At 38.2% G+C, this 25,415-nt stretch overlaps 1 protein-coding gene across 1 annotated transcript; it reads left to right on the top strand.

Moving 5' to 3' along the window:
* Window positions 1-22,732: 22,732 nt before the first annotated feature.
* Window positions 22,733-23,992, top strand: LOC307095287 (SCAN domain-containing protein 3-like; the record flags this gene model as incomplete). Its single annotated transcript, XM_079764536.1, has 1 exon — window positions 22,733-23,992. The coding sequence occupies one exon, from the start codon at window positions 22,733-22,735 to the stop codon at window positions 23,990-23,992; it is 1,260 nt and encodes a 419-aa protein (XP_079620662.1).
* Window positions 23,993-25,415: the final 1,423 nt, after the last annotated feature.

Genomic DNA, 25,415 nt, shown 5'->3' with positions numbered 1-25,415 from the left:
AGAGAGAGAGAGAGAAACAATAGTTTGAAAAGATATATTCTCCCTTATGTTCATTGCAGTCAAGATCTGGAAGCAACCTTGGCATCCACCAATAGATGAAGGGATAAGGAAGGTGTGGTATAGAAACACACACTATGGAATATTACTAAGCCATAAAAATGAAATTTTGTGCCCTTGCAATTTTGGCTTAGTGGATAGAGCATTGGCCTGCAGACAGGGACTGAAGGGTCAGGGTTAGATTCTGGTCAAGGACATGTACCTTGTTTGCAGGCTAGATCCTTGGCTCTGGTGGGGGCACATTCAGGAGGCAACCAATCAATGTATCTCTCTCACATTGATGTTTCTCTTTCTTTGTCTCTCCCCACTCCGTTTCACTCTCTAGAAAATCAATGGAAAATATCCTCAGGTGAGGATTAACAAAAATTAAATGAAATTTCGCCATTTGTAACAACATGGATGAATCTAGAGAGTATTTTGCTAATTGAAATAAGTTGGACAGACAAAGAAAATACCATATGATTTCACTTATATGTGGAATCTTAAACAAATAAAGCAAACGAACAAATATAATAAAACAGAAACAAACTCATAGACACAGGGAACAAATTCATAATTGCCTGAAGTGAGGGTAAGGGTTGGGGGGATGGCAGAAAGGGGGATGGGGATTAAGAAGTTCAAACTTCCAGTTACAAAAGGAAGGGAGGTAAGAAGAGATTAACCAAAGAACTTACATGCATATATGCATAGCCCATGGATACAGACAATAATGTGGTGAAAGCCTAGAGTGGGGTGGGAACCAGGTGGAGTGGAGCAGTGGGGGGAAATTGGGGGCATCTGTAATACTTTCAACAATAAGATAAAAAAATAAATCATGGGAATGTAATGTACAGCATAGGGAATATTGTCAGTATTGATTGTGATAACTGCAAAGTGACAAATGATTACAGGACTTATGGTGATCACTTCATAAGGTATATACATGTTGAATCACTATGTTATACACTTCAAACTAACATAGTATTATATTTCAATTATAAATAAAAATAAGTTTAAATGAAAATAAAAGGTGACTAGGCATAATTGAAATATACTGTAAGTACAATGTACATACTGATTTGCTTATGAAAAAATGTCAAATATCTTTTTTTTTTAATCTTTCTTTTGTTTATTTATTTATTTTTTTTATTAAGGTATTATATGTGTACATATCTTACCATTGCCCTCCCCACACCCCCCTCCCATATATGCCCCCACCCCCCAGAGTTTTGCATCCATTGGTTATGCTTATATGCATGCATACAAGTCCTTTGATTGATCTCTTATCTCCCCCACCTCTCCCTAACCTTCCCCTTGTAATTTGACAGTCTGTTTGATGCTTTACTGTCTCTGTATCTATCTTTTTGTTCAAGATTATAATGTTCTTTATTATCCATAAATGAGTGAGATCATGTGGTATTTTTCTTTCATTGACTGACTTATTTCACTTAACATAATGTTCTCCAATTCCTCCCAGGTTGCTGCAAATGATGAGAATTCCTTCTTTTTTATGGCAGCATAGTATTCCATTGTGTAGATGAACCACAGTTTTCTGATCCAGTCATCTGCTGACGGGCACCTAGGCTGTTTCCAAATCTTAGCTATGGTGAATTGTGCTGCTATGAACATAGGGGTGCATATATCCTTTCTAATTGGTGTTTCTAGTTTCTTCGGATATATTCCCAGGAATGGGATTACTGGGTCAAATGGGAGTTCCATTTTCAGTTTTTTGAGGAAACTCCATACTGTTCTCCACAGTGGCTGCACCAGTCTGCAATCCCACCAGCAGTGCACGAGGGTTCCTTTTTCTCCGCATCCTCGCCAACCCTTGTCGTTTGTTGATTTGTTGATGATAGCCATTCTGACAGGTGTGAGATGGTACCGCATTGTTGTTTTGATTTGCATCTCTCGGATAATTAGTGATGTTGAGCATGTTTTCATGTGTCTCTTGGCCTTCCTTCTGTCTTCTTTTGAAAAGATTCTATTTAGGTCTGTTGCCCATTTTTTTATTGGATCATTTATCTTCCTTTTATTAAGTTGTATAAGCTGCCTGTAGATGTTGGAGATTAAACCTTTATCAGTGATGCCATTTGCAAATATGTTCTCCCATGCAGTGGGCCTTCTTGTTGTTTTGTTGATGGTTTCTTTTGCTGTGAAAAAGCTTTTTATTTTGATGTAGTCCCATTTGTTAATTTTCTCTTTAGCTTCCATTGCCCTAGGGGCAGTGTCAGTGAAGAATTTCTTTTGGCATATGTCTGACATTTTGCTGCCTGTGGATTGCTCTAGTATTTTTATGGTTTCCCGTCTTATGTTTAAGTCCTGTATCCATTTTGAGTTTATTTTTGTGTATGGCGTAAGTTGGTGATCAAGCTTCATTTTTTTGCATGTATCTGTCCAATTTTCCCAACACCATTTATTGAAGAGACTGTCTTTATTCCATTGTATGTTCATGCCTCCTTTGTCAAATATTAATTGAGCATAGTGGTTTGGGTCAATATCTGGATTCTCTATTCTGTTCCATTGATCTATATGTCTGTTCTTGTGCCAGTACCAGGCTGTTTTGAGAACAGTGGCTTTGTAATACAGCTTGAAATCTGGAATTGAGATCCCTCCTACTTTATTCTTCTTTCTCAAGATTGCTGTGGCTATTCGGGGTCTTTTTTTATTCCAGATGAATTTTTGGAGAGTTCTTTCAAGGTCTGTGAAATATGCCGTTGGTATTTTAATGGGGAGTGCATTGAATCTATAGATTGCTTTGGGTAGTATGGACATTTTAATGATGTTGATTCTACCAATCCATGAACATGGTATGTTCTTCCATCTGTTTACGTCTTCCTCTATCTCTTTTTTCAGTGTCCTGTAGTTTTCCGTGTATAGGTCTTTTACCTCCTTAGTTAAGTTTATTCCTAGGTATCTTAATTTTTTTGGTGCGATGGTAAATGGGATTGCCTTTTTAGTCTCTCTGTCTGTAAGTTCACTATTGGTGTATAGAAAGGCCATACATTTCTTGGCGTTAATTTTGTATCCTGCTACATTGCCGAATTCATTTATTAAGTCTATTAGTTTTTTGACGGAGTCTTTCGGATTTTTTATGTACAATATCATGTCGTCTGCAAATAAGGACAGCTTTACTTGTTCTTTTCCAATTTGGATGCCTTTTATTTCTTCTTCTTGTCTAATTGCAATGACTAATACTTCCAGTACTATGTCAAACAGGAGTGGTGAGAGTGGGCATCCCTGTCTTGTTCCTGTTCTTAGGGGAAATGTTTTTAGTTTTTGTCCATTGAGTATGATGTTTGCTGTGGGTTTATCATATATAGCTTTTATTATGTTGAGGTATGAGCCATCTATTCCCACCTTGTTGAGAGTTTTTATCAAGAAAGGGTGTTGGATTTTGTCAAATGCTTTTTCTGCATCAATTGATATGACTATGTGATTTTTAAACCTCAGTTTGTTGATGTGATGTATCACGTTTATTGATTTGCGGATATTGTACCATCCTTGCATTCCTGGGATAAATCCTACTTGGTCATGGTGTATGATCTTTCTGATGTACTGCTGGAGCCGATTTGCTAGAATTTTGTTGAGAATTTTGGCATCTATGTTCATGAGGGATATTGGTCTGTAATTCTCTTTCATTGTGTTGTCTTTATCTGGTTTTGGTATTAGGGTGATGCTGGCTTCATAGAAGGAGCTTGGAAGTGTTCCTTCCACTTGAATTTTTTGGAATAGTCTGAGGAGGATAGGTTTTAGTTCTTCCTTGAATGTTTGGTAAAACTCTCCTGTGAAGCCATCAGGCCCCGGGCTTTTGTTTGCCGGAAGCTTTTTGATGACTGCTTCAATTTCGTCCATAGTTATTGGCCTATTGAGCTGTTTAGATTCTTCTTGATTGATTTTTGGAAGGTTATATTTTTCTAGGAATATGTCCATATCCTCCAGATTGTCCAGTTTGTTGGAATAGAGTTGTTCGTAGTATTTTGTAACAATCCTTTGTATCTCAGAGGGGTCTGTTGTTATTTCACCTCTTTCATTTCTGATTTTGTTTATTTGGGTCCTCTCTCTTTGCTTCTTGGTGAGCCTGGCTTGAGGTCCATCAATCTTGTTTATCCTTTCAAAGAACCAGCTCTTGGTTTTGTTGATCTTATGTATTGTTTCTTTGGTCTCTATGTCATTTATCTCCGCTCTGATCTTTGTTATTTCCTTCCTTCTGGTTACACTGGGCTTTTCTTGCTGCTCTTTTTCTAGCTCTTTGAGTTGTAGGGTTAAGTAATTTATTACCATTGTTTCTTGTTTTTTGCAATAGGCCTGTAGAGCTATGAACTTCCCTCTCAAGACTGCTTTCGCTGTGTCCCATAGATTTTGGATTGTTGTGTTTTCATTGTCATTTGTTGTCATGATGTTTTTTATTTCTTCCTTGATCTCTCTGGTGACCCAGTCCTTGTTTAATAGCATGCTGTTTAGTCTCCATGTGTTTGATTTCTTTGGATTGTATTTATTGTAGTTGATTTCCAGTTTTATGCCACTGTGATCTGAGAAGATGCTTGATATAATTTCTATCTTCTTGAATTTGAAGAGACTTTGCCTGTGACCCAGCATATGGTCTATCTTTGAAAATGACCCATGTGCACTTGAGAAGAATGTATATTCTGTGGCTTTGGGGTGAAATGTTCTGAAGATGTCAATTAATTCCATCTGGTCTAGTGAGTCATTTAGGATTGCTGTTTCTTTGCTGATTTTTTGTTTAGAGGATTTGTCCAGTGGTGATAGTGGGGTATTAAAGTCTCCTACTATGATTGTGTTGCTATTAATCTCTCCCTTGATATCCTCCAGGAGTTTTTTTATGTATTTGGGTGCTCCTATATTGGGAGCGTATATGTTTACCAGAATTATTTCTTCTTGTTGGATTTCTCCCTTTAGTATTATGAAGTGGCCTTCCTTATCTCTTGTTATGGCATTTACTTTGAGGTCTATTTTGTCAGATATAAGTATTGCTACCCCAGCTTTTTTTTCATTTCCATTTGCCTGAAAGATATTTTTCCATCCCTTCACTTTCAATCTGTGTGAGTCTCTTGTTCTGAGGTGGGTCTCTTGTAGACAGCATATATATGGGTCGTGTTTTTTTATCCATTCAGCTACTCGATGTCTTTTGATTGGAGCATTTAGTCCGTTTACATTTAAAGTTATTACTGAAAGGTATTTGTTTGCAGTCATATCTATTTTTGTGTCTGTATTCCTTCTTACCTGTTTATTTCTTCTTTTTACAGTATTCCCTTTAGCAATTCTTGCATTTCTGGTTTGGTGGTGATAAACTCCCTGAGGCTTTTTTTGTCTGCAAAGCTCCTGATTTCCCCTTCAATTTTGATTGATAGTCTTGCTGGATATAGTATTCTTGGATTCAGTCCTTTGCTTTGCAACACTTTGTATACCTCCTTCCATTCACTTCTAGCTTGTTGTGTTTCTGATGAGTAATCATTTGACAATCTGATGGGTGTTCCTTTGTAGGTAACTCTCTGTCTCTCTCTTGCCGCCTTTAGGATTCTCTCTTTATCATTTATATTTGCCATTGAAATTATGACATGTCTTGGTGTGGGTCTTTTGGGGTTGATCCTGCTTGGGACTCTCTTTACTTGCGTAACTTTTATCTTTCCCATATCCGGGAAGTTTTCTGTCATTATTTCTTCAAATAGATTTTCTAATCCCTGCTGCTCTTCTTGTCCTTCTGGCAGCCCTATTATACGCATGTTACTTCGTTTCATGTTGTCCCGAAGCTCCCTTAGGCTTTCCTCCTGCTTTTTAATTTTTTTCTCCAATTGCTGTTCAGCTTGAGCTTGTTTCTGTACCTGATCTTCTAACTCACTAATTCGATCCTCTGCTTCTTGTAGTCTACTGTTGAAACTTTCCATGGTGTTTTTGATTGTAGCTATATCACTTTTCATTTCTTCCTGATTCTTGCATAAGTTGTTGATTTTCTCATCCATCCGATGTATAAATTCCATGACCATTACTCTGAACTCCTTTTCGGTCATGTTGCAAGCTTCATTTTCACTAATTTCCTTTCTTGGCGACTCCACATTTTCTTTCCTCTGTGAGTTATTTCGTTTCCCCATTCTGGCTATTACCAGAAAGCTCAAGCTTCTGTTTGCGTGGACCTGGGCCGTGTGCTGTGGGGACTTCGCTCCACCCTAGTTTCACTGAAGTGCTCTGACACTAGGACGTGTGGCTGTCTTTGGTTGGTGGGAACCAGACTTGCCCAGGATCAGTGTCCCCAGTGTTCTGTGTGGTCTCGTGTGCACATTTAGAATCAGGGGCCCTGTCTGCACCACACTGTTGGTATGTGCCGAGAATGAGATCCTTAGCATGTGCCAGGAGTCAGAGTTTCCCTGTGTCTGCACCAAGACTCGAGTGTCAAAGTCTCTGTTGCCTTGTGCTGTTTCTCGTTGAGAATCAGGGTCCCTGTGTGTGCACGCACCAACATTTGGGTTTGCTGGCTCTTAGTGTGAATGCGCTGTGAGTCAGGGATCCCCGGCAGCTGTGTCCGGCGTGCCAAATTCCCTGAAGTGGAGCTGCGTCCTGTGTGTGCTCTCTCTACTGAGCCAAACCGGCTAGAGCGCACATTCTTAAAAACCTGAAGGTGAGCCGGCTCAGTGCACTCTCTCAAAGTCCCAGAAGGGGGGCGGAGTCTGTCCTGCGCGCCAAATTCCCCAAAGGGAAGCCCCTCTGTGCACGCTCTTAAGAATCTCCGAAGGGGGAGCTGTGACCCGCGAGCCAAATTACCCCAAATTCCCCGAAGGGGAGCCCTCTGTGCGCACTGACAGATTTCCCCGACGGGGAGCTGCTTCTGTCCCGTGCGCGAGCGCGCGCCAAGTTCCCTAAGAGGGAGCGCGTCCCTGCGCAAAGCTCTGCAGCTTGGGCCAGGGGCGGGTCTATCAGTTACTATGGCGCTTTCCGCGCGCGCCTGTGAGCAGCTTGGGCGAAGGGCGCGTCTATCAGTTACTATGGCGCTTTCCGCGCGCGCCTGTGGGCACTCAGCAGCTTGGGGGAGGGGCAGGTCTATCAGTTACTATGGCGCTATCCGCGTGCGCCTGCGAGGAGGGGGATAGGCTCTTTGACTCACGGAAATCTGCCGGGAAGTCTGGATTCTTGTTGTTTGTTTGTCTGAAGCTGTGATAGCAGTTCTCTGTCCCCGGTGGCTGCAGGGTCCTGGTTTGTGTCAGAAGCCAGGATCCGAGTCTCAGGCAGCTCTGTTTCTCAAGATGGCGTGGTCTCTGCGTCCGCACCAGCCGCCGAGAAGTGTCCGCTTTGTGCGCGGGGCTCCGCCGTCTAGGGCTGCCCTGTTCGGGAGCCCCTTGGAAGACCTGCAGAATCTAACTGACCCTATCTCATACACACACACACACCACACACATCTACACTCTCCTCTATGGGTTCCTCACTCACACTCTCTCTCTCCCTACCTTCCTGCCGGTCGCCATCTTTTTTTTTTCAAAATGTCAAATATCTTAATAATTTTAATATTGACTACATGTTGAAATGATCATAATTTGAATATATTGCCCAATTGGTGTGGCTCTGCGGTTGAGTGTTGACTTACAAACCAGGATGTCATGGTTCGATTCCCAGTCAGTGCACATGCCCAGGTTGTGGGCTCGATCCCCATTGGGGGCATGCAGGAGGCAGCCAATCAATGATTCTCTCTTATCATTGATGTTTTTATCTCTCTCTTCCTCTCCCTTTCGCTCTGAAATCAATAAAATATATTTTAAAAAATTAATAATTTGAATGTATTGACTTAAAAAAGATAAATCATTAAAATTTAATTTCAAAACTACTTATCTTAAATCATAAATTGAATCTATCCACACTAACACTTTCTTTATTCATTTATTTTATTGAGATTTAATTCACATACCATAAAATTTGCTTTCTTAAAGTGTATAATCCAGTGGTTTTTAGTATATTCACAGAGTTGTGCAACTATTAGCACAATTAATTCTATAACATTTTTATTACTCCCAAAAGACACCCCATACCTATTATGTATCGCTTCCCATTCCCCTCTGCCTCGAGCCCCTGGAAACAAATAATCTACTTTCTATCTCTACGGATTTGCCTAATGTGAACATTTAATATAAATGGAATATTATAATATGTGGGCTTTTATGTCTGGCTTCTTTCACCTAGCATAATGTTTTCATGTTTCATCTATACTTATCATTTACTTCAGTCGTTTTAATGGCTGAATATTATTTCATTTTATGCATATACCACTTTTTATTTACACATTTACAACTCAATGGGCATTTGGTTTGTTTTCACTTTTTAGCTATTATGAATAATGTTGCTATGAACAATTGTTTATAAGGTTTTGTGTGGACGTATGTTTTCATTTCCCTTGGCTATATATAAGTAGGAGTGCAATTGCTGAGTAATACAGTAATTCTGTTTATCTTTTAGAGAAATTATCAGACTCTTTGATAGTAGCTGTTACCTTATTTACATTCTCACCAGCAATGTATGAGGGTTTCACATACGTGCCAATATTTTTCTTTTTTTTCTCAACTTCCAGTACAATTTATTTTTCCTAGAATCTGAATACAATAGTCTGTAGTAAGACAGTGCTCAATAGTACAAGGTGTGACAAAAGTACATTTACAGTTGTTTATATGGAAGATAATACAGTAATTAGAATAATAATGCAAGAATAAACTCCTTGTTTCATGTACTCACAACTCTAAACCTACTTTTGCCCACCCTGTGTTTAAGCCTCCTTTTAGTTTCTTTAAAACACCTCAGTATTTGTAAATGTGAGAATTCATATTCTGATATCTGATAAACTAAAAATTTGACATGCCCAAAATTTACTCAATATTGAGGTAACTATACAAGCAACCCGGAGACATTAATATTTTAGAATGTGGCCTTTATAAATTAGCTGACCCATAAACAAAGTTACTCTTTGCTTATGTATCTTAGACTATGACGTGTTGCACCAACAGACTCCATTTCATAGCTTTTTACTATGTAAACAGATGATTCCTCCACTTAAGACAAGGTTAAAAAAAACCTAGTTTCCACCCAGAAAAAATGTTAACCCAGAATTATCAAATTCTAAAGTTTCAGCAGATGTAACACAAGAAATAGGTTATGGATAATTACGTGTTTTTGGTTTTGGTTTTGGTTGGATCCAAATTTTATATTATATTTATCACGTGTTGATATAAACATTGACAATTAAAAAAAACTAAATAGAAGTGAACATCATCATTTACTAGTTGTGAGATTTGAGCAACAATAATAATAATCGATAACATTTATTATAGGTTTACATCTGGTCAGGAATGTTTGAAAGCATTACACATATTAGCTCATTCAATCCCACAAAATTTGTTTTCCTTTTTTTATTATTATTTAAAAATTTTTAATACATATTTTTATTGTTATAGTATTACAAATATCTCCCATTTCCCCCTGCCTTTACCCCCCTCCTTCAGGCCTCTACACACACCCCCAGGTCTTCACCACCTTATTCCCCATGACTATGGGCTATGCCCATAAGTATATTAGTGCTTTGGTTTATCTCTTCTGGTCCCCCAATCCCTACATCAAGGTATGTCAGTCTGTTCCATGCCTCCATGCTTCAGGTCTTATTTTGTTGATCAATTCGTTTTGTTCATTAGCTTCCACAAATAAGTGAGATCATGTGGTATTTGTATTTCTCACATTGGCTTGTTTCACTTAGCATTATGGTCTCCAGATCCATTCATGCTGTCATAAAGGGTAAGAGATCCCTCTTTTTATAGCTGCATAGTATTCCATCGTGTAAATGTCCCACAATTTTTTAATCCCTTCATCTACTGATGGGCACATGGGCTGTTTTCAAGGGTTAGCTATTGTAAATAACTCTGGTATGAACATAGGGGTGCATATATTCTTTTGGATTGTTATTTACTGTTCTTTTTTTCCAATTTTTTAAATTGATTAAGGTATTACATGTGTCCATATCTCCCAATTGCCCCCTCACCCCACTCCCATACATGCCCTAACCCCGCAGTGTCTTGTGTCCATTGGTTATGCTTATATGCAAGCATACAAGTCCTTCAGTTGATCTCTTACCTCCCCACCGCCAGCCTTCCTGCTGTAATTTGACAGTCTGTTTGATGCTTCTCTGCCTCTGTATCTATCTTTTTGAACATCAGGTCATAATGTTCTTTATTATCAATAAATGAGTGAGATCATGTGGTATTTTTCTTTCACTGACTGGCTTATTTCACTTAGCATAATGCTCCAGTTCCATCCATGCTGCTGCAAATGGTAACAATTCCTTCTTTTTAAAAGCAGTGTAGTATTCCATTGTGCAGATGTACCATAGTTTTCAAATCCAGTCATCTGATGATGGGCACTTAGGCTGTTTCCAAATCTTAGGTATGGTGAATTGTGCTGTTGTGAACATAGGGGTGCATATATCTTTTCTGGTGGGTGTTTTTAATTTCTAAAAATATATTCCTAGAAGTGGGATCACTGGGTCAAATGGGAATTCCATTTTTAGTTTTTTGAGGAAACTCCATACTGTTCTCCAAATGGCTGTACTAGTCTGCATTCCCACCAGCAGTGCACGAGGGTTCCTTTTTCTCCACATCCTCGCCAGCACTTGTCATTTGTTGGTTTGTTGATGATAGCCATTCTGACAGGTGTGAGATGGTACCGCATTGTCATTTTGATTTGCAACTCTCTGATAATTAGTGCCTTTGAGCATGTTTTCATATGCCTCTTGGCCTTCCTTATGTCCTCTTTCAAAAAGTATCTACTTAGGTCCATTGCCCATTTTTTGATCGGGTTGTTTATCTTCCTTTTGTTAAGTTGTATGAGTTCCCTGTAAAAGTTGGAGATTAAACCCTTATTGGAGATAACATTGGCACATATGTTCTCCCATGCAGTGGGCTTTCTTGTTGTTTTGTTGATGGTTTCTTTTGCTGTGCAGCTTTTTATTTTGATATAGTCTAATTTGTTTATTTTCTCTTTAGTTTCTATTGCCCTAGAAGCTGTATTGGTGAAGATATTGCTACAGCATATGTCTGAGATTTTGATGCCTGTGTATTTCTCTAGTATTTTCATGGTTTCCTGTCTTACATTTAAGTCCTTTATCCATTTTGAGTTTATTTTTGTGTACGGTGTAAGTTGGTGGTCTAGTTTCATTTTTTGCATGTATCTGTCCAATTTTCCCAACACCATTTATTGAAGAGACTGTCTTGACTCCATTGTATGTTCTTGCCACCTTTGTCAAATATTAATTGAGCATAGTGGTTTGGGTCGATTTCTGGGTTGTCTATTCTATTCCATTGGTCTATGTGTCTGTTCTTATGCCAGTACCAGGCAGTTTTGACAACAGTGGCTTTGTAATACAGATTGATATCTGGTATTGAGATCCCTCTTACGTTGCTCTTCTTTCTCAGGATTGCTGCAGCAATTCAAGGTCTCTTTTTTATTCCAGATGAATTTTTGGAGAGTTTGTTCTAGGTCTGTGAAATATGCCATTGGTGTTTTAATGGGGAGTGCATTGAATCTATAGATTCCTTTTGGTAGTATGGACATTTTAATGATGTTGATTCTACCAATCCATGAACACGGTATGCTCTTCCATCTATTTATGTCTTCCTCTATCTCTTTTTTTAGTGTCCTGTACTTTTCTGAGTAAAGGTCTTTTACCTCCTTAGTTAAGTTTATTCCTAGGTATCTTAATTTTTGGGGGGCAATGGTAAATGGGATTCTTTTCTTAGTCTCTCTTTCTGTAAGTTCTCTGTTGGTGTATAGAAATTCCATAAATTTCTTGGCATTAATTTTGTATCCTGCTACATTGCCAAATTCATTTATTAAGTCTAATAATTTTTTGATGGAGTCTTTAGGGTTTTCTATGTAAAGTATCATGTCATCTGCGAATAATGACAATTTTACTTCTTTTCCAATTTGGATGCCCTTTATTTCTTCTTCTTGTCTGATTGCTGTGGCTAGCACTTCCAGTACTATGTTGAACAGGAGTGGTGAATGCGGGCATCCTTGTCTTGTTCCTGTTCTTAGTGGAAATGATTTTAGTTTTTGCCCATTAGTATGATGTTGGCTGTAGGTTTGTCATATAAGGCTTTTATTATGTTGAGGTATGATCCCTCTATTCCCACTTTGCTGAGCATTTTTATCAGAAAATGGTGTTGGATTTTGTCAAATGCCTTTTTTTTTTGCAACAATTGATATGATTATGTGATTTTTGTCTCTCACTTTGTTTATGTGATGTATCACATGTATTGATTTGCAGATATTGTACAAGCATTGCATTCCTGGAATAAATCCCACATGGTCATGATGTATGATCTTTCTGATGTACTGCTGGATCCGATTTGCTAGAATTTTGTTGAGGAATTTAGCATCTATGTTCAATAGGAATATTGGCCTGTAATTCTCTTTCTTTGTGGTGTCTTTATCTGGTTTTGGGATTAGGGTAATGGTGGCTTCATAGAGAGAGTTTGGAAGTGTGCCTTCCTCTTGAATTTTTTGGAATAGTCTGAGAAGTATTGGTTTTAATTTCTCTTTGAATGTTTTGTAAAACTCCCCTGTGAAGCCATCTGGTCCTGAGCTTTTGTTTGTTGGAAGCTTTTTGATTACTGTTTCAATTTCATCCGTAGTTATTGGCCTATTCAGGTAATTTGAATCTTCCTGGTTGAGTTTTGGAAGCTTGTATTTTTCTAGGAATGTGTCCATTTCGTCGAGGTTGTCCAGTTTGTTTGAGTAGAGTTGTTCATAGAATTTTTTTTACAATCCTTTGTATATCTGTGGGGTCAGTTGTTACATCACCTCTTTCATTTCTGATTTTGTTTATTTGGGGCCTCTCTCTTTGTTTCTTGGTGATCTAGCTAGAGGTTCATCAATCTTGTTTATCCTTTCAAAGAACCAGCTCTTGGTTTCATTGATCTTATGTATTGTGCTTTTGTTCTCTATGTCATTTATTTTTGCTCTGATCTTTATGATCTCCTTCCTTCTGGTTACTGTGGGCTTTTCTTTTTCCTCTCTTTCTAGTTCTTTAAGTTGCAAGGTTAGATAATTTATTACCTTTTTTCTTGTTTTTTTTTTTTTTTTTTTGAGGTAGGCCTGTAGAGCTATGAACTTCCCTCTCAGGACTGCTTTCATTGTGTCACATACATTTTGGATTGTTGTGTTTTCATTGTAATTTGTTTCCAGAGTGCTTTTAATTTCTTCTTTGATCTCTTTGGTAACCCAGTCATTGTTTAATAGCATACTATTTAGCCTCCCAGTGTTTGATATTTTTCCATTTTTTTTATTGTAGTTAATTTCTAGTTTTATGCCATTATGGTCTGAGAAGATACTTGTTATGATGTCTATCTTCTTGAATTTGAAGAGACTTTGCCTGTGTCCTAATATGTGGTCTATCTTTGAAAATGTTCCATGTGAACTGGAGAAGAATGTATATTCTGTAACTTTGGGGTGAAATGTTCTGAAGATGTCAATTAAGTCCATCTGATCTAGTGAGTCATTTAGGATTGCTGTTTCTTTGCTGATTTTTTGTTTAGATGATTTATCCAGTGGTGTCAGTGGGGTATTAAAGTACCCTACTATGACTATATTGCTATTGATCTCTCCCTTGATATGTTCCAGAAGTTGTTTTATATATTTGGGTGCTCCTGTGCTGGGTGCATATATGTTTACCAATTATACCTTCTTATTGAATTGCTCTCTTTAGTATTATGTAGTGGCATTCCTTATCTCTTGTTATGGCCTTTACTTTGAGGTCTACTTCATCAGATATAAGTATTGCAACCCCAGCTTTTTTCTCCTTTCCATTTGCCTGAAAAATGTTTTTCCATCCCTTCACTCTCAGTCTGTGTGAATCCTTTGTTATGTGGTGGATCTCTTGCAGACAGCAAATATATGGGTCATGTTTTCTTATCCATCCAGTTCCCCTATGTCTTTTGTTTGGTGCATTTAATCCATTTATGTTTAATGTTATTATTGATAAGTCCATGTTTATTGTCATATTTTTCCTTAATGTTTGTGTTTCTTCTTGCCGTTCTATTTCTTCCATTTACAGGAGTCCCTTTTGCATTTCTTGCATTGCTGGCTTGGTAGTGATAAACTCTCTTAGCCCTTTTTTGTCTGTGAAGCTCCTGATTCCACCTTCAATTTTTAATGATAGCCTTGCTGGGTGTAGTATTCTTAGATTCAGCCCCTTGTTTTGCATCACTTTGTAAATTTCATTTTATTCCCTTCTGGCCTGGAGTGTTTCTGTTGAGAAATTTGTTGACATTCTAATAGGAGATCCCTTGTAGGTAACATTCTGTGTCTCTCTTGCAGCCTTTAAGATTCTCACGTTGTTGTTGGTGTTTGCCAATTTAATTATGATGTGTCTTGGTGTCAGTCTTTTAGGGTTCACCTTGTTTGGGACTATATGTGCTTCTTGGACTTGCGTGTTGTTTTTTTTTTTCCTGCCAATATCAGGGAACTTTTCTGTCATTTCTTCAAACAGGTTTTCTATTCCTTTCTTCTTTCCTCTCCTTCTGGTACCCCTATTATGCAAATGTTGTTTTATTTTGTGTTGTCCTAAAGCTTCCTTAGTCTCTCCTCTTGCTTTTTAAGTCTTCTTTCCAGTTGCTGCTGTGTTTGTGTGTTTTTTCCTACCTTGTCTTCTAATTCGTTGATGCGGTCCTCAGCCTCTTCTACTCTACTCTTTAAGCCTTCCATTTTGTTCTTTATTGCAGCTATGTTTTTCTTCATCTCCTCTTGGTTCCTTTTCATGTTGGCGACATTCTCATTCAGCTTCTTATACTTCTCATTTAGTTATCGGTATTTGTCATCCAGCCGTTTGAGCATCCTTAGAACCATTATAATGAATTCTTTTTCTGGTATGTTGCTAGCCTAAAGTTCATTTAACTCCCTTTCTGGTGATTCCTGTTTTTCTTTCCTTTGAGGGTTTCTTTTTTGTCTTCCCATGTTTTCCTGTAATGTTTTAATTGTAGATCCGATTGCTTTGCTACCCAGGTTCTTTTGGGGATGGTGCTATCACTGTGATATCACAGGTCTCCTGGGCTTGGTAATCTAGTGTAGCTCCTAATTGAGCTATTTGTGTTGTATTGATGTAGGCCTTTGAGCTGGAAAGGTGCAACTGCGGTGTCTAGAAGTCAGCTGCCGTGGAGGGGGGTGTCCCACTTTTTGCAACTTGCACCCTTGATTGAAATCACGCGTGCCCAGCGGGGAGTTACAGTGGCACCCAGGAATCGTCTGTTGAGGTGATGGGGTTCAGGGGCCTGCGCTCTGGAAAGGAGTGACTGTGGTGTCCAGAGTTCTGTAGTTGTGGGGTGGGCAGACTCAGCTTTTGCTGCTGCACCTATGGTGGCTAGATGCTCACTCCCAGTGGCGGCTCACAAAGGCACCCATGGTACATTTGCCAGTGAGGCACACTGAAGCACTCTGAAGGGCCCTGGCAGTGTAGCCACGTAATTGAGCCATCTGTGGGCAGGTATGCAGGATGAGTGAATTCAGAATTTCTACTGCCAGGGTGAAATGCTCCCCTGTTTTTCCAAGATCACACCCAGGGAGAGCTCACAGTGGCTCCCACGAGTGCACTGTGGATAGATGGGCTCAGGATGCTTGCCTGTTGGAAGTGCACATCTGTGGTGGTGCCTTTGCCGGCGCAGAGCTCTGAGGCACTCTGAGGGGCCCTGGCACTGAAGTTGCACAGCTGTGGTGTCCGTGGGCAGTTATTCAGGAAGAGGGAGTTCAGAATTTCTACTGCAGGGCCACGTTCCCTTGTCTGTACAAAATCATACCTGCGGGGGCTCCCAGTGGCTCCCAGATGCTGCCTATGGAGTGGTGTGCCCTGGATGCCTGCACCCTGTAAACTACCTAATGTGGTGTCCAGACTTCTGTTGCTGGGGAGGGAGGAAGATGCACTTACTGCTGCTGAGTGGTGCACCTTTGGAAGTGGAGGTCCCAGGGTCCACTGGTCTGTGGGTGGGGCAGCAGGATTTTGCCTGGAGTGGCTGCTGGGTCGCCGGATAGTTCCAAGGCCTGTCTGGTTGGTGGTGCTGATGAGTTCCTAAAAGAGGCCGTTTTCCCCTTCAAGATGGCATGGTCTCCGTGCCAGAGTCCTGCAGTCCGGGGAGTGCCAGCAGCATTGGTAGTCTCTCCCTGTCCAATAGAGCCTGGTCTGCCAGTCCCTACTGCTTCTACAGTGATTAAACTGTCCCTCACTCACTCACATACTCACCCCACACATCCATACACTCTCCTTTCATCCCCTCACTCACTCACTTCCTCTCGCTCACCTCAGTCCTGCCAGCCGCCATCTTCCTCTCCGTGTTTCTAATTTCTTGGGTTATATTCCTAGAAGTGGGATCCCTGAGTGAAATGGGAGTTCCATTTTTACTTTTTTGAAGAAACGCATACTGTTCTCCACAGTGGTTACACCAGTCCTCATTCCTACCAACAGTGCACGAGGGTTCCTTTTTCTCCGCATCCTCGCCAGCACTTGTCATTTGTTGATTTGTTGAGGATAGCCATTCTGACAGGTGTGAGATGATACCTAATTTTCGTTTTGATTTGCATCTCTCAGATGATTAGTGACTTTGAGCATGTTTTCATATGTCTCTTGGCCTTCCTTATGTCCTCTTTTGAAAAGTATCTATTTAGTTTGACATAGTTTTGGAAATGCTAACCTTAGCAATTAGACAAGAAGAAGAAATAAAAGGTATCCAAATTGGAAAAGAAAACATAAAACTGTCATTATTCGCAGATGACATGATACTGTACATAGAAAACCCTAAAGACTCCATCAAAAAATGTTAGAATTCATAAATGAATTCGACAATGTAGCAGGATGCAAAATTAATGCCAAGAAATCTATGGCATTTTTATACACCAATAGTGAACTTACAGAGAAATTTAAAAAGCAATCCCATTTACCATCGCACCAAAAAATTAAGATACGTAGGAATACACTTAACTAAGGAGGCAAAAGACCTGTACTCAGAAAACCACAGGAAACTGAAAAAATAGATAGAAGACATAAACAGATATAAGAACATACCGTGTTCATGGATTGGGAGAATCAACATCATTAAAATGTTCATACTACCCAAAGCAATCTATAGATTCAATGCACTCCCCATTAAAATATCAATGGCATATTTCACAGACCTAGCATGAACTCTCCAAAAATTCATTTGGAATAAAAAAAGACCCCAAATAGTTGCAGCAATCCTGAGAAAGAAGAACAAGGTAGGAGGGATCTCAATATCAGATATCAAGCTGTATTACAAAGCTACTGTTCTCAAAACTTCCTGGTAGTGGCACAAGAACTGACATATAGACCAAAAGAATAAAATAGAGATCCCAGAATCGACCCAATTCACTATGCTCAATTAATATTTGACAAAGGTGTCAAGAACATACAATGGAGTCAATACAGTCTCTTCAGTAAAGGATGTTGGGAGAGTTGGACAGATACATGCAAAAAAATGAATCTAGACCACCAACTTACACCATACACAAAAATAAACTCAAAATGGTAAAGGACTTAAACATAAGATGGGAAACTATAACAATATTAGAGGAATCCACAGACAACAAAATCTCAGACGTGTACCAAAGCAATATCTTCACTGATACAGCTCCTGGGGCAATGGTAACTAAAGATAAAATAAACAAATGGGACTACATCAAAATAGGTATAATTTTTATTCATTCACACCAACAGCTATTGTTGTGTTAGCTGTTGTCATTTTTTTTTGACAATCTAAGGCGAAAGAGGTCAGTTTTCCTGACTAAACACCCTACTCAGGTACTGCATGTTTTAAAAATTGTTGCAGTACACCAATGTGCCTCTTGTGGCACACAGGTGTGCCTCCTGCAGCACACCAGTTGAAAATCACTGACAGAGAATAATGTCAGTGAAAAGGGTGGGTTGAAGGGACATCTAAAATTTTGCCTCTTCATAAGAGCAATGTGAAACTTGGTAAAATTTTCAGGATACTTGAAGTTAACCAAAGGCTTGCAGCAACCCATGTCGTATGTATTTAAATACAACTAAGTCATAATAAAAATAGTGAGTTTCATTGCATTCTAATGAACCCTAGTCCCAGTCTCCACTCTCCAGTTATGCAGTCACATTAAAAAAATAACAGCTCACATTCCCAAGCATTAGGGGAGCAGAATAAACCTGCAACTCTCTCAAAGTCTTATCCCTGAAGATTTGTCATTATCTTACCTTTCTGTTCTTTTCCTGGAAGATCCCCCTTACTTGACTGATTCAAATCTCACCCACTGATTAAAGCCTTCTCTCTGGGAGGGTGCAAGTGTTTTTTGAAAACAATCACAAACAAGTCTTTTAAATTTGCAGCCGGCTGAGATTATGGATAATATTTTGAGCAAACAGTAGACTAACCAAAAGTTTAAAAGTAAAAGCTGAGGAATAAGATGTACATATGGAGTTTGAAAAACTTCATCATATTCCTAGGAATCTAGACAGCCACACACATGCCTAGGACTGTGTGCATGCTCAAGTAACACCTGAGAAAGCCAAATGGTCTCACCTCAGACCTTGATGCTCCATACAAGTAGGAACTGAAAGCTAAAATAGAGTTGTAAACTGCTTGGCTGACTGTTGAAGGAATTCCCCAAAATACAGATAGTGAGAAAAGACTGGGTTATTTATTGGTTCTAGGCATTTAAAGAAATTGCTGTACAATCATTAGCTGACCGCTGAATAAGCTGAGCAGAGACATCAGTGGCTACACATAAAGAATATGGACTTTATAAGAATAGTTCATAAAATTTACAAAAGAAACAACAACAACAAAAAAACAATTATAATAAGTACAACAAAACTAAACCCTGAGAGGCAGGGAGAACCCGATTTCCAGAGATGCCACATTATATTATTTCAAAAGTTGAGTTTTAATTAAATATTATGTGGCATGTAAAGACAAAAGTATGGCCCATATACAGGAGAAAAAAGGCAATCAGTAGAAACTGTCCCTGAGGAAACTCAGACATGGGACTTACTAGACAAATACTTTAATTTCATTATTTTAAATGTATTCAAAGAGATAAGAAAATAATGCTTAAAAAACTTAATATAATAATACTTTCTTTTCTCATAAAAGAAAGTGTAAAAATGGGTTCTTACCAAATAAGAGATAGAAATTATAAAAAGGAACTGATAGAAATTCTGGAGTTTTATATTTACATAGGTAAATATTAAGGACAATATAAATGTATTTTTCTTTGTAACTCAATTTTACTCCTTTAAGATTTTAAAAAGCAACTGCATAAAGCAACAATAATAAATATGTTTAAGGGCACATGATGTATAAAGATGTAGTTTTTTACAATAGCAGCATTATGAAGAGGGGATGGAGTGACATAGATACAAAATATTTTTATAATTTTGTATTGAAATTAAGTTGGTATTAATTCAAATTATATCATTATATATTAAGATGTTAGTTATAATCTTCAGGAAAAACACTAATAAAATAAAACTAAAGTATATAGTAAAATAAATGACAAGGGAATTAAAATGGTACACAAGAAAGTATCTATATAACTTTAAAAATGCAGTAATGGAAGAACAAAGAGACAAGAGACATATGAATCCAAACAAAAAAATGGCAGGAATAAATCTTACTTTCTCCATAATTACATTTCATATAACTGGATTAAATTCTCCAATTAAAAGTAAAATACTGACATTTGATAAACATAACATGATACACATACTGTCTACAAGAGACACAATTTAGATTCAAAGACACAAATAGATTTAAAGTAAAAGGATGGGGAAAGATATACCATGCAAACAATAATCAAAAGGGAGTGAATATACTATCAGACAAAATATACTCCACCAAATGATCTATAGATTAAGTGCAATCTCTATTAAAGTCCCAACTGGAGTCTTTGCACAAATTGACAAGTTCATCCTAAAATTCATATGGAAATTCAAGGGAATCTGAGCATCCAAAATAATCTTGAAAGAGAAGAACAAATTTGGAGGACTCATATTCCCAATATCAAATGTTTCTACAAAGCTACAGTAATTAAGACTGTGTGGTACTGGTATAAGAATATACATATACTCAATGAAATATAATTGAGAGTTCAGGGAAAAAAATCTATATAATTGGTCAATCATTTTTTTTACAAAGGTACCAAGATATTTAAATAGAGAAAATAATATTGTTTTCAATAAAAGGTGCTGGCAAACTGTATATCTACATCCAAAAGAATGCTGCTTACATGTACCATAATACCATATATAAAAATTAATTCAAAATGGATAAAAGACTTAAAATATAAAAGTTAAAACTGTAAAATACTTCTAAAAATATAGGAGTAAATCTTCATGACCTCAGATTTGTCAATAGTTTTTTTAATAGGACATCAAAAAAAGCAACTAAAGAAAATACAGATAAATTGGATTGCATCAAAATGCAAAATGTGTATCAAAGGACACTATAAAAATAGAAAAAGACAACCCACAAATGGGTTAAATATTTGGAAATAATATATCGGATAAGGACCTTGTATCAAAATACATAAAGAAATATTTCAATTCATTAACAATGACAAATAACCAAATTTTAAAATAAACAGAGAATTTAAATAGACATTTCTCTAAAGAAGATACACAAATGACCAAAAAACAATAAGAAAATATATTTGACATCAGTTATTCATTAGGGAAATACAAATCTAATTTCAAAGAGGTACCACTTTACCCTCTTAATTTGGCTATACTTTAAAAAATGTAAATAACAAACATTAGCAAGGATATAGAGAAATTAGAACCTTCATACATTGCTGATATGAATGGAAAATAGTATGGCTACTGTGGACAACACTTTGACTATTCCTCAAATAGTTTCCAAAGTACTATTTCTGATTAATTTACCACATGAACCAGTATTTCCACTCCTACATACATATTTAGAATAATTAAAAACTTATGTGCATGCAAGGACTTGTTCACAAATGCTCAAAGCAGCATTATTCATGATAGCAAAAAGGTGGAAAAAGCTCAATGTCCATAAACAAAAAAATGAATAAATAATATGTGGTATATCTATGCAATGAAATTTTGTTCGGGCATAAAATTGAATGAAATACTCATACATGCTACACAAAGAATAAACCTTGAACACATTGTGTTAAATTAAATTGCCCCATCACAAAAGGTCACCTATTATATGATTCTGCTTGTGTGTGAAGTGCCCAGAATAGGCCAATCTATGGAGACAGAAAGCAGATTAGTGGTTGCTAGGGGCTGGGGTAAGAGAAAACAGAGAGTCGCTGGGAAGGTGTAGGTGATTTCTTTTGGAGATTAGGAAAATTTTCTGGACTTAGTAATGATGGATGCACATCTATGTAAATATGTTAAAAATCACTTAATTGTACTCTTAATGGTGAGTCTTATAGTACTTAAATTACATCAAAATTACAAAGCAACTGTATAAATCAATATGTATTAAGTTATTCTTTGGGGTCTATAACATATAGTACTGCAATATATTTGATAATAACAATATAAAGGAGGAGATAGGAACTGAATTAAACTATGCTGGAACAAGAAAATGATAGCAGAGAGACCACACCATCTTGAAGAGGAGAGCAGCTGTGATCGGAAGCCCAGCCTTACCTTCAACCAGGGAAATCTCGGATACCTCATGGGACCCTACAACCTCAATGCCCAGGGACCAGCTGCCTCAGCTGTGAACCCACCACACTGAGACTCCAGCCTCCCTGGCTGTGGGGGCCTAAAAAGTTTGTTTAGGGGGAGACAAAGTGGTGCCGAATATGTGGATGGGCCCTGCGCCTTCTCACAGAGCAGATAGAAGGAAGAGCGGAATCATCAACATCCACCCAGAATTGGTGAGTTAAACACAGCTGGTGAGGCAATGCATGGATGGAAAGATCAGAGATCGCCTAGAGCAGCGGTTCTCAACCTGTGGGTCGCGACCCCTTTGGGGGTCGAACGACCCTTTCACAGGGGTTGCCTAAGACCATTGGAAAACACATATTTCCCATGGTCTTAGGAATCAAGACACAGCTCCTCTATCCGTCTTTAGGCGGGTCCGCCCCCATGCTGATACGCCCACATACGAGTACCCGGCATGATGACATCATCGCGCCAACCCCATCACATACACCCCGTACAAATACAGGTGTATGTGACAGGGTTGGCGCCATAATGTACTTATGAGGACCAGTCACACATGTCTAGAGAGCAGCTACTGTGTAGAGAGCAGCTGCTGTGTTGAAAGCAGCTACTCTGTTAAAAGCAGCTACTGTGTTGAAAGCAGCAGTATTGGAGGTAAAACGACACTTCATGAATTATAATTACTGGGTAAATGTAAAATCATGTACTGTAAAATCATCAACTACTGCAAAAAAAAAAAAATTCTGTACCATGGGAACTTAATCTGGATGCTGATCGGTCTTTTTATATTCAGCTGTGGTTGATGTGAATACTGCCCCCATGTGATAGTAACAGGTATGTAAAAAACAACAACACAGAGAATGGTAATTCATAGGAAACTTTAATGAACTGTATTAACTGAACTATGCGATGTATCAGCTTTTGTATTATTAAAACTATTGTTATATATCATTTTCATTAGCAAACCATCCCATGACAATGGATTGTGTAGAGAAGAACGTTAAGAAAAGAAAATATAGTGAGGATTTTTTACAGTATGGTTTTACCTCAATAATTACAGCAGGAATTGAGAAACCGCAATGTGTTATTTGTTGTGAAGTTCTATCAGCCGAATCTATGAAGCCAAACATACTAAAACGCCATTTTGATAGCGAGCATCCGAGCTTTGCTGGCAAGGATAGCAACTATTTTAGAAGCAAAGCTGATGGACTCAAGAAAGCCAGACTTGACCCTGGTGGCAAGTACCACAAACAAAATGTAGCAGCTGTTGAAGCTTCATATTTGGTGGCACTCAGAATCGCCAGAGCTATGAAACCTCACACCATTGCTGAGGATTTACTGTTGCCAGCGGCCAAAGACATTGTTGGAGTTATGATCGGAGACAAATTTGTTATGAAATTGAGTGCAATTTCCTTATCTAACGACACTGTCCGCAGAAGAATAGATGGCATGTCTGCTGATATTCTTGATCAGGTAATCCAGGAAGTTAAATCTGCTCCACTTCCAATATTTAGTATCCAGCTTGATGAATCTACAGACGTAGTAAACTGTTCACAGTTAGTGGTTTACATGAGGTATATTAATGATGGTGACTTTAAAGATGAGTTTCTTTTTTGCAAACCTCTTGAAACGACAACTACTGCACGTGATGTATTTGACACAGTTGGTTCATTTCTGAAAGAGCATAAGATCTCTTGGGAAAAGGTTTGTGGTGTTTGCATAGATGGTGCTCCAGCTATGCTAGGATGTCGATCTGGATTTCAATGTTTGGTACTGAATGAGTCACCAAAAGTCATCGGAACTCACTGTATGATTCATTGGCAAATATTAGCAATGAAGATGCTGCCACAAGAGTTACAAGAAGTAATGAAAAGCGTCATAAGTTCTGTCAATTTTGTAAAGGTGAGCACTTTAAACAGTCCACAGTTTTCGCAACTGTGCAACGAGTTGGATGTGTTGAACAATGCTCAGCTATTTCACACTGAAGTGAGATGGTTGTCAAGAGGAAAAGTTTTAAAACGTGTTTTTGAGCTTCGTGATGAACTCAAAACGTTTTTTAATCAGAAAGCAAGACCGCAGTTCGAAGCACTTTTCAGTGATAAAAGTGAACTGCAGAAAATAGCTTACTTGGTTGATATCTTTGCCATCTTGAATGAGTTAAATTTATCACGGCAAGGGCCAAATGCAACATGCCTCGATTTGTCTGAAAAGATCCAATCATTGCAAATGAAACTTTAGCTTTGGCAAAAAAAAAAAAAAAAATTGGATGGAAATAAAATTTACATGTTGCCTACCTTATCTGCTTTCTTTGAGGAATATGACATTGAACCAGACAAAAGGATTACGATGATAATTTCTGTGAAAGAACACTTGCATATGCTTGCAGATGAAATTTCATCATACTTTCCAAATCTGGCACCCCATTTGCACTTGCCAGAAGCCCATTCACAGTCAAAGTTGAAGATGTTCTTGAGACAGCACAAGAGGAGTTCATTGAACTTATTAACAGCGATGCAGCAAGAACTGATTTCTCTACAATGCCAGTTACAAAATTCTGGATCAAGTGTTTGCAGTCATATCTTGTTCTGTCTGAGATTGTGTTGTGCCTTCTTCGTCCATTTCCAACAACATATCTTTGTGAAACAGGGTTTTCCAGCTTGTTGGTTATCAACTCTAAATACAGAAGTAGACTTGTTGTGGAAGATGATCATCTTTGTGCTCTTGCAAAGACTGCCCCGAGAATTTCTGATCTGGTGAGAAAGAAGCAATCTCAACCTTTGCACTGACGTTGGCTTTTTACACATACTGTCGCAAAATGTAGCAATGTAGTTTATTGGTTTTTTAAAAAATATTTTTATTGTTTAAAGTATTACATATAGTAGTACATATATCTCCTTTTTTTCCCCCATTGACCTTTCCCCAGGCTCCCCTACCCCCTGTCTCATGCCCTATCCCACACCCGCAGTGTCTTGTGTCCTTTGGTTGTGCTTATATGCATGCATACAAGTCCTTTGGTTGATCTATTTCCCTCCCTCCCCAACACTCCCCAGCCTTCATAATGTAATTTGACAGTCTGTTTGGTGCTTTACTGTCCCTGTATCTATCTTTTTATTCATCAGGTTATAATGTTCTTTATTTTCCATAAATGAGTGAGATCATGTGGTATTTTTCTTTCATTGACTGGCTTATTTCATGTAACATAATGCTCTCCAGGTCCATCCATGCTGCTGCAAATGGTAATAATTACTTCTTTTTTATAGCAGCGTAATATTCCATTGTGTAGATGTACCATAGTTTTCTAATCCACTCATCTGCTGATGGGCCTTTAGGCTGTTTCCAAATCTTAACTATGGTGAATTGTGCTGCTATGAACATAGGGGCACATATATCCTTTCTGATTGGTGTTTCTAGTTTCTTGGGATATATTCCTAGAAGTGGGATTACTGGGTCAAATGGGAGCTCCATTTTTAGTTTTTTGAGGAAACTCCATACTGTTCTCCACAGTGGCTGCACCAGTCTGCATTTCCACCAGCAGTGCACGAGGGTTCCTTTTTCTTTGCATCCTCGCCAGCAGTTGTCGTTTGTTGATTTGTTGATGGTTGCCATTCTGACAGGTATGAGATGGTACCGCTTTGTCGTTTTGATTTGCATCTCTCAGATA

Source organism: Cnephaeus nilssonii (assembly GCF_951640355.1).
Source record: "Cnephaeus nilssonii genome assembly, chromosome: X".
Taxonomy (NCBI): domain Eukaryota; kingdom Metazoa; phylum Chordata; class Mammalia; order Chiroptera; family Vespertilionidae; genus Cnephaeus; species Cnephaeus nilssonii.
Note: the sequence above shows the minus strand (reverse complement) of the source record. Positions and strands in the feature narration are given on the sequence as shown.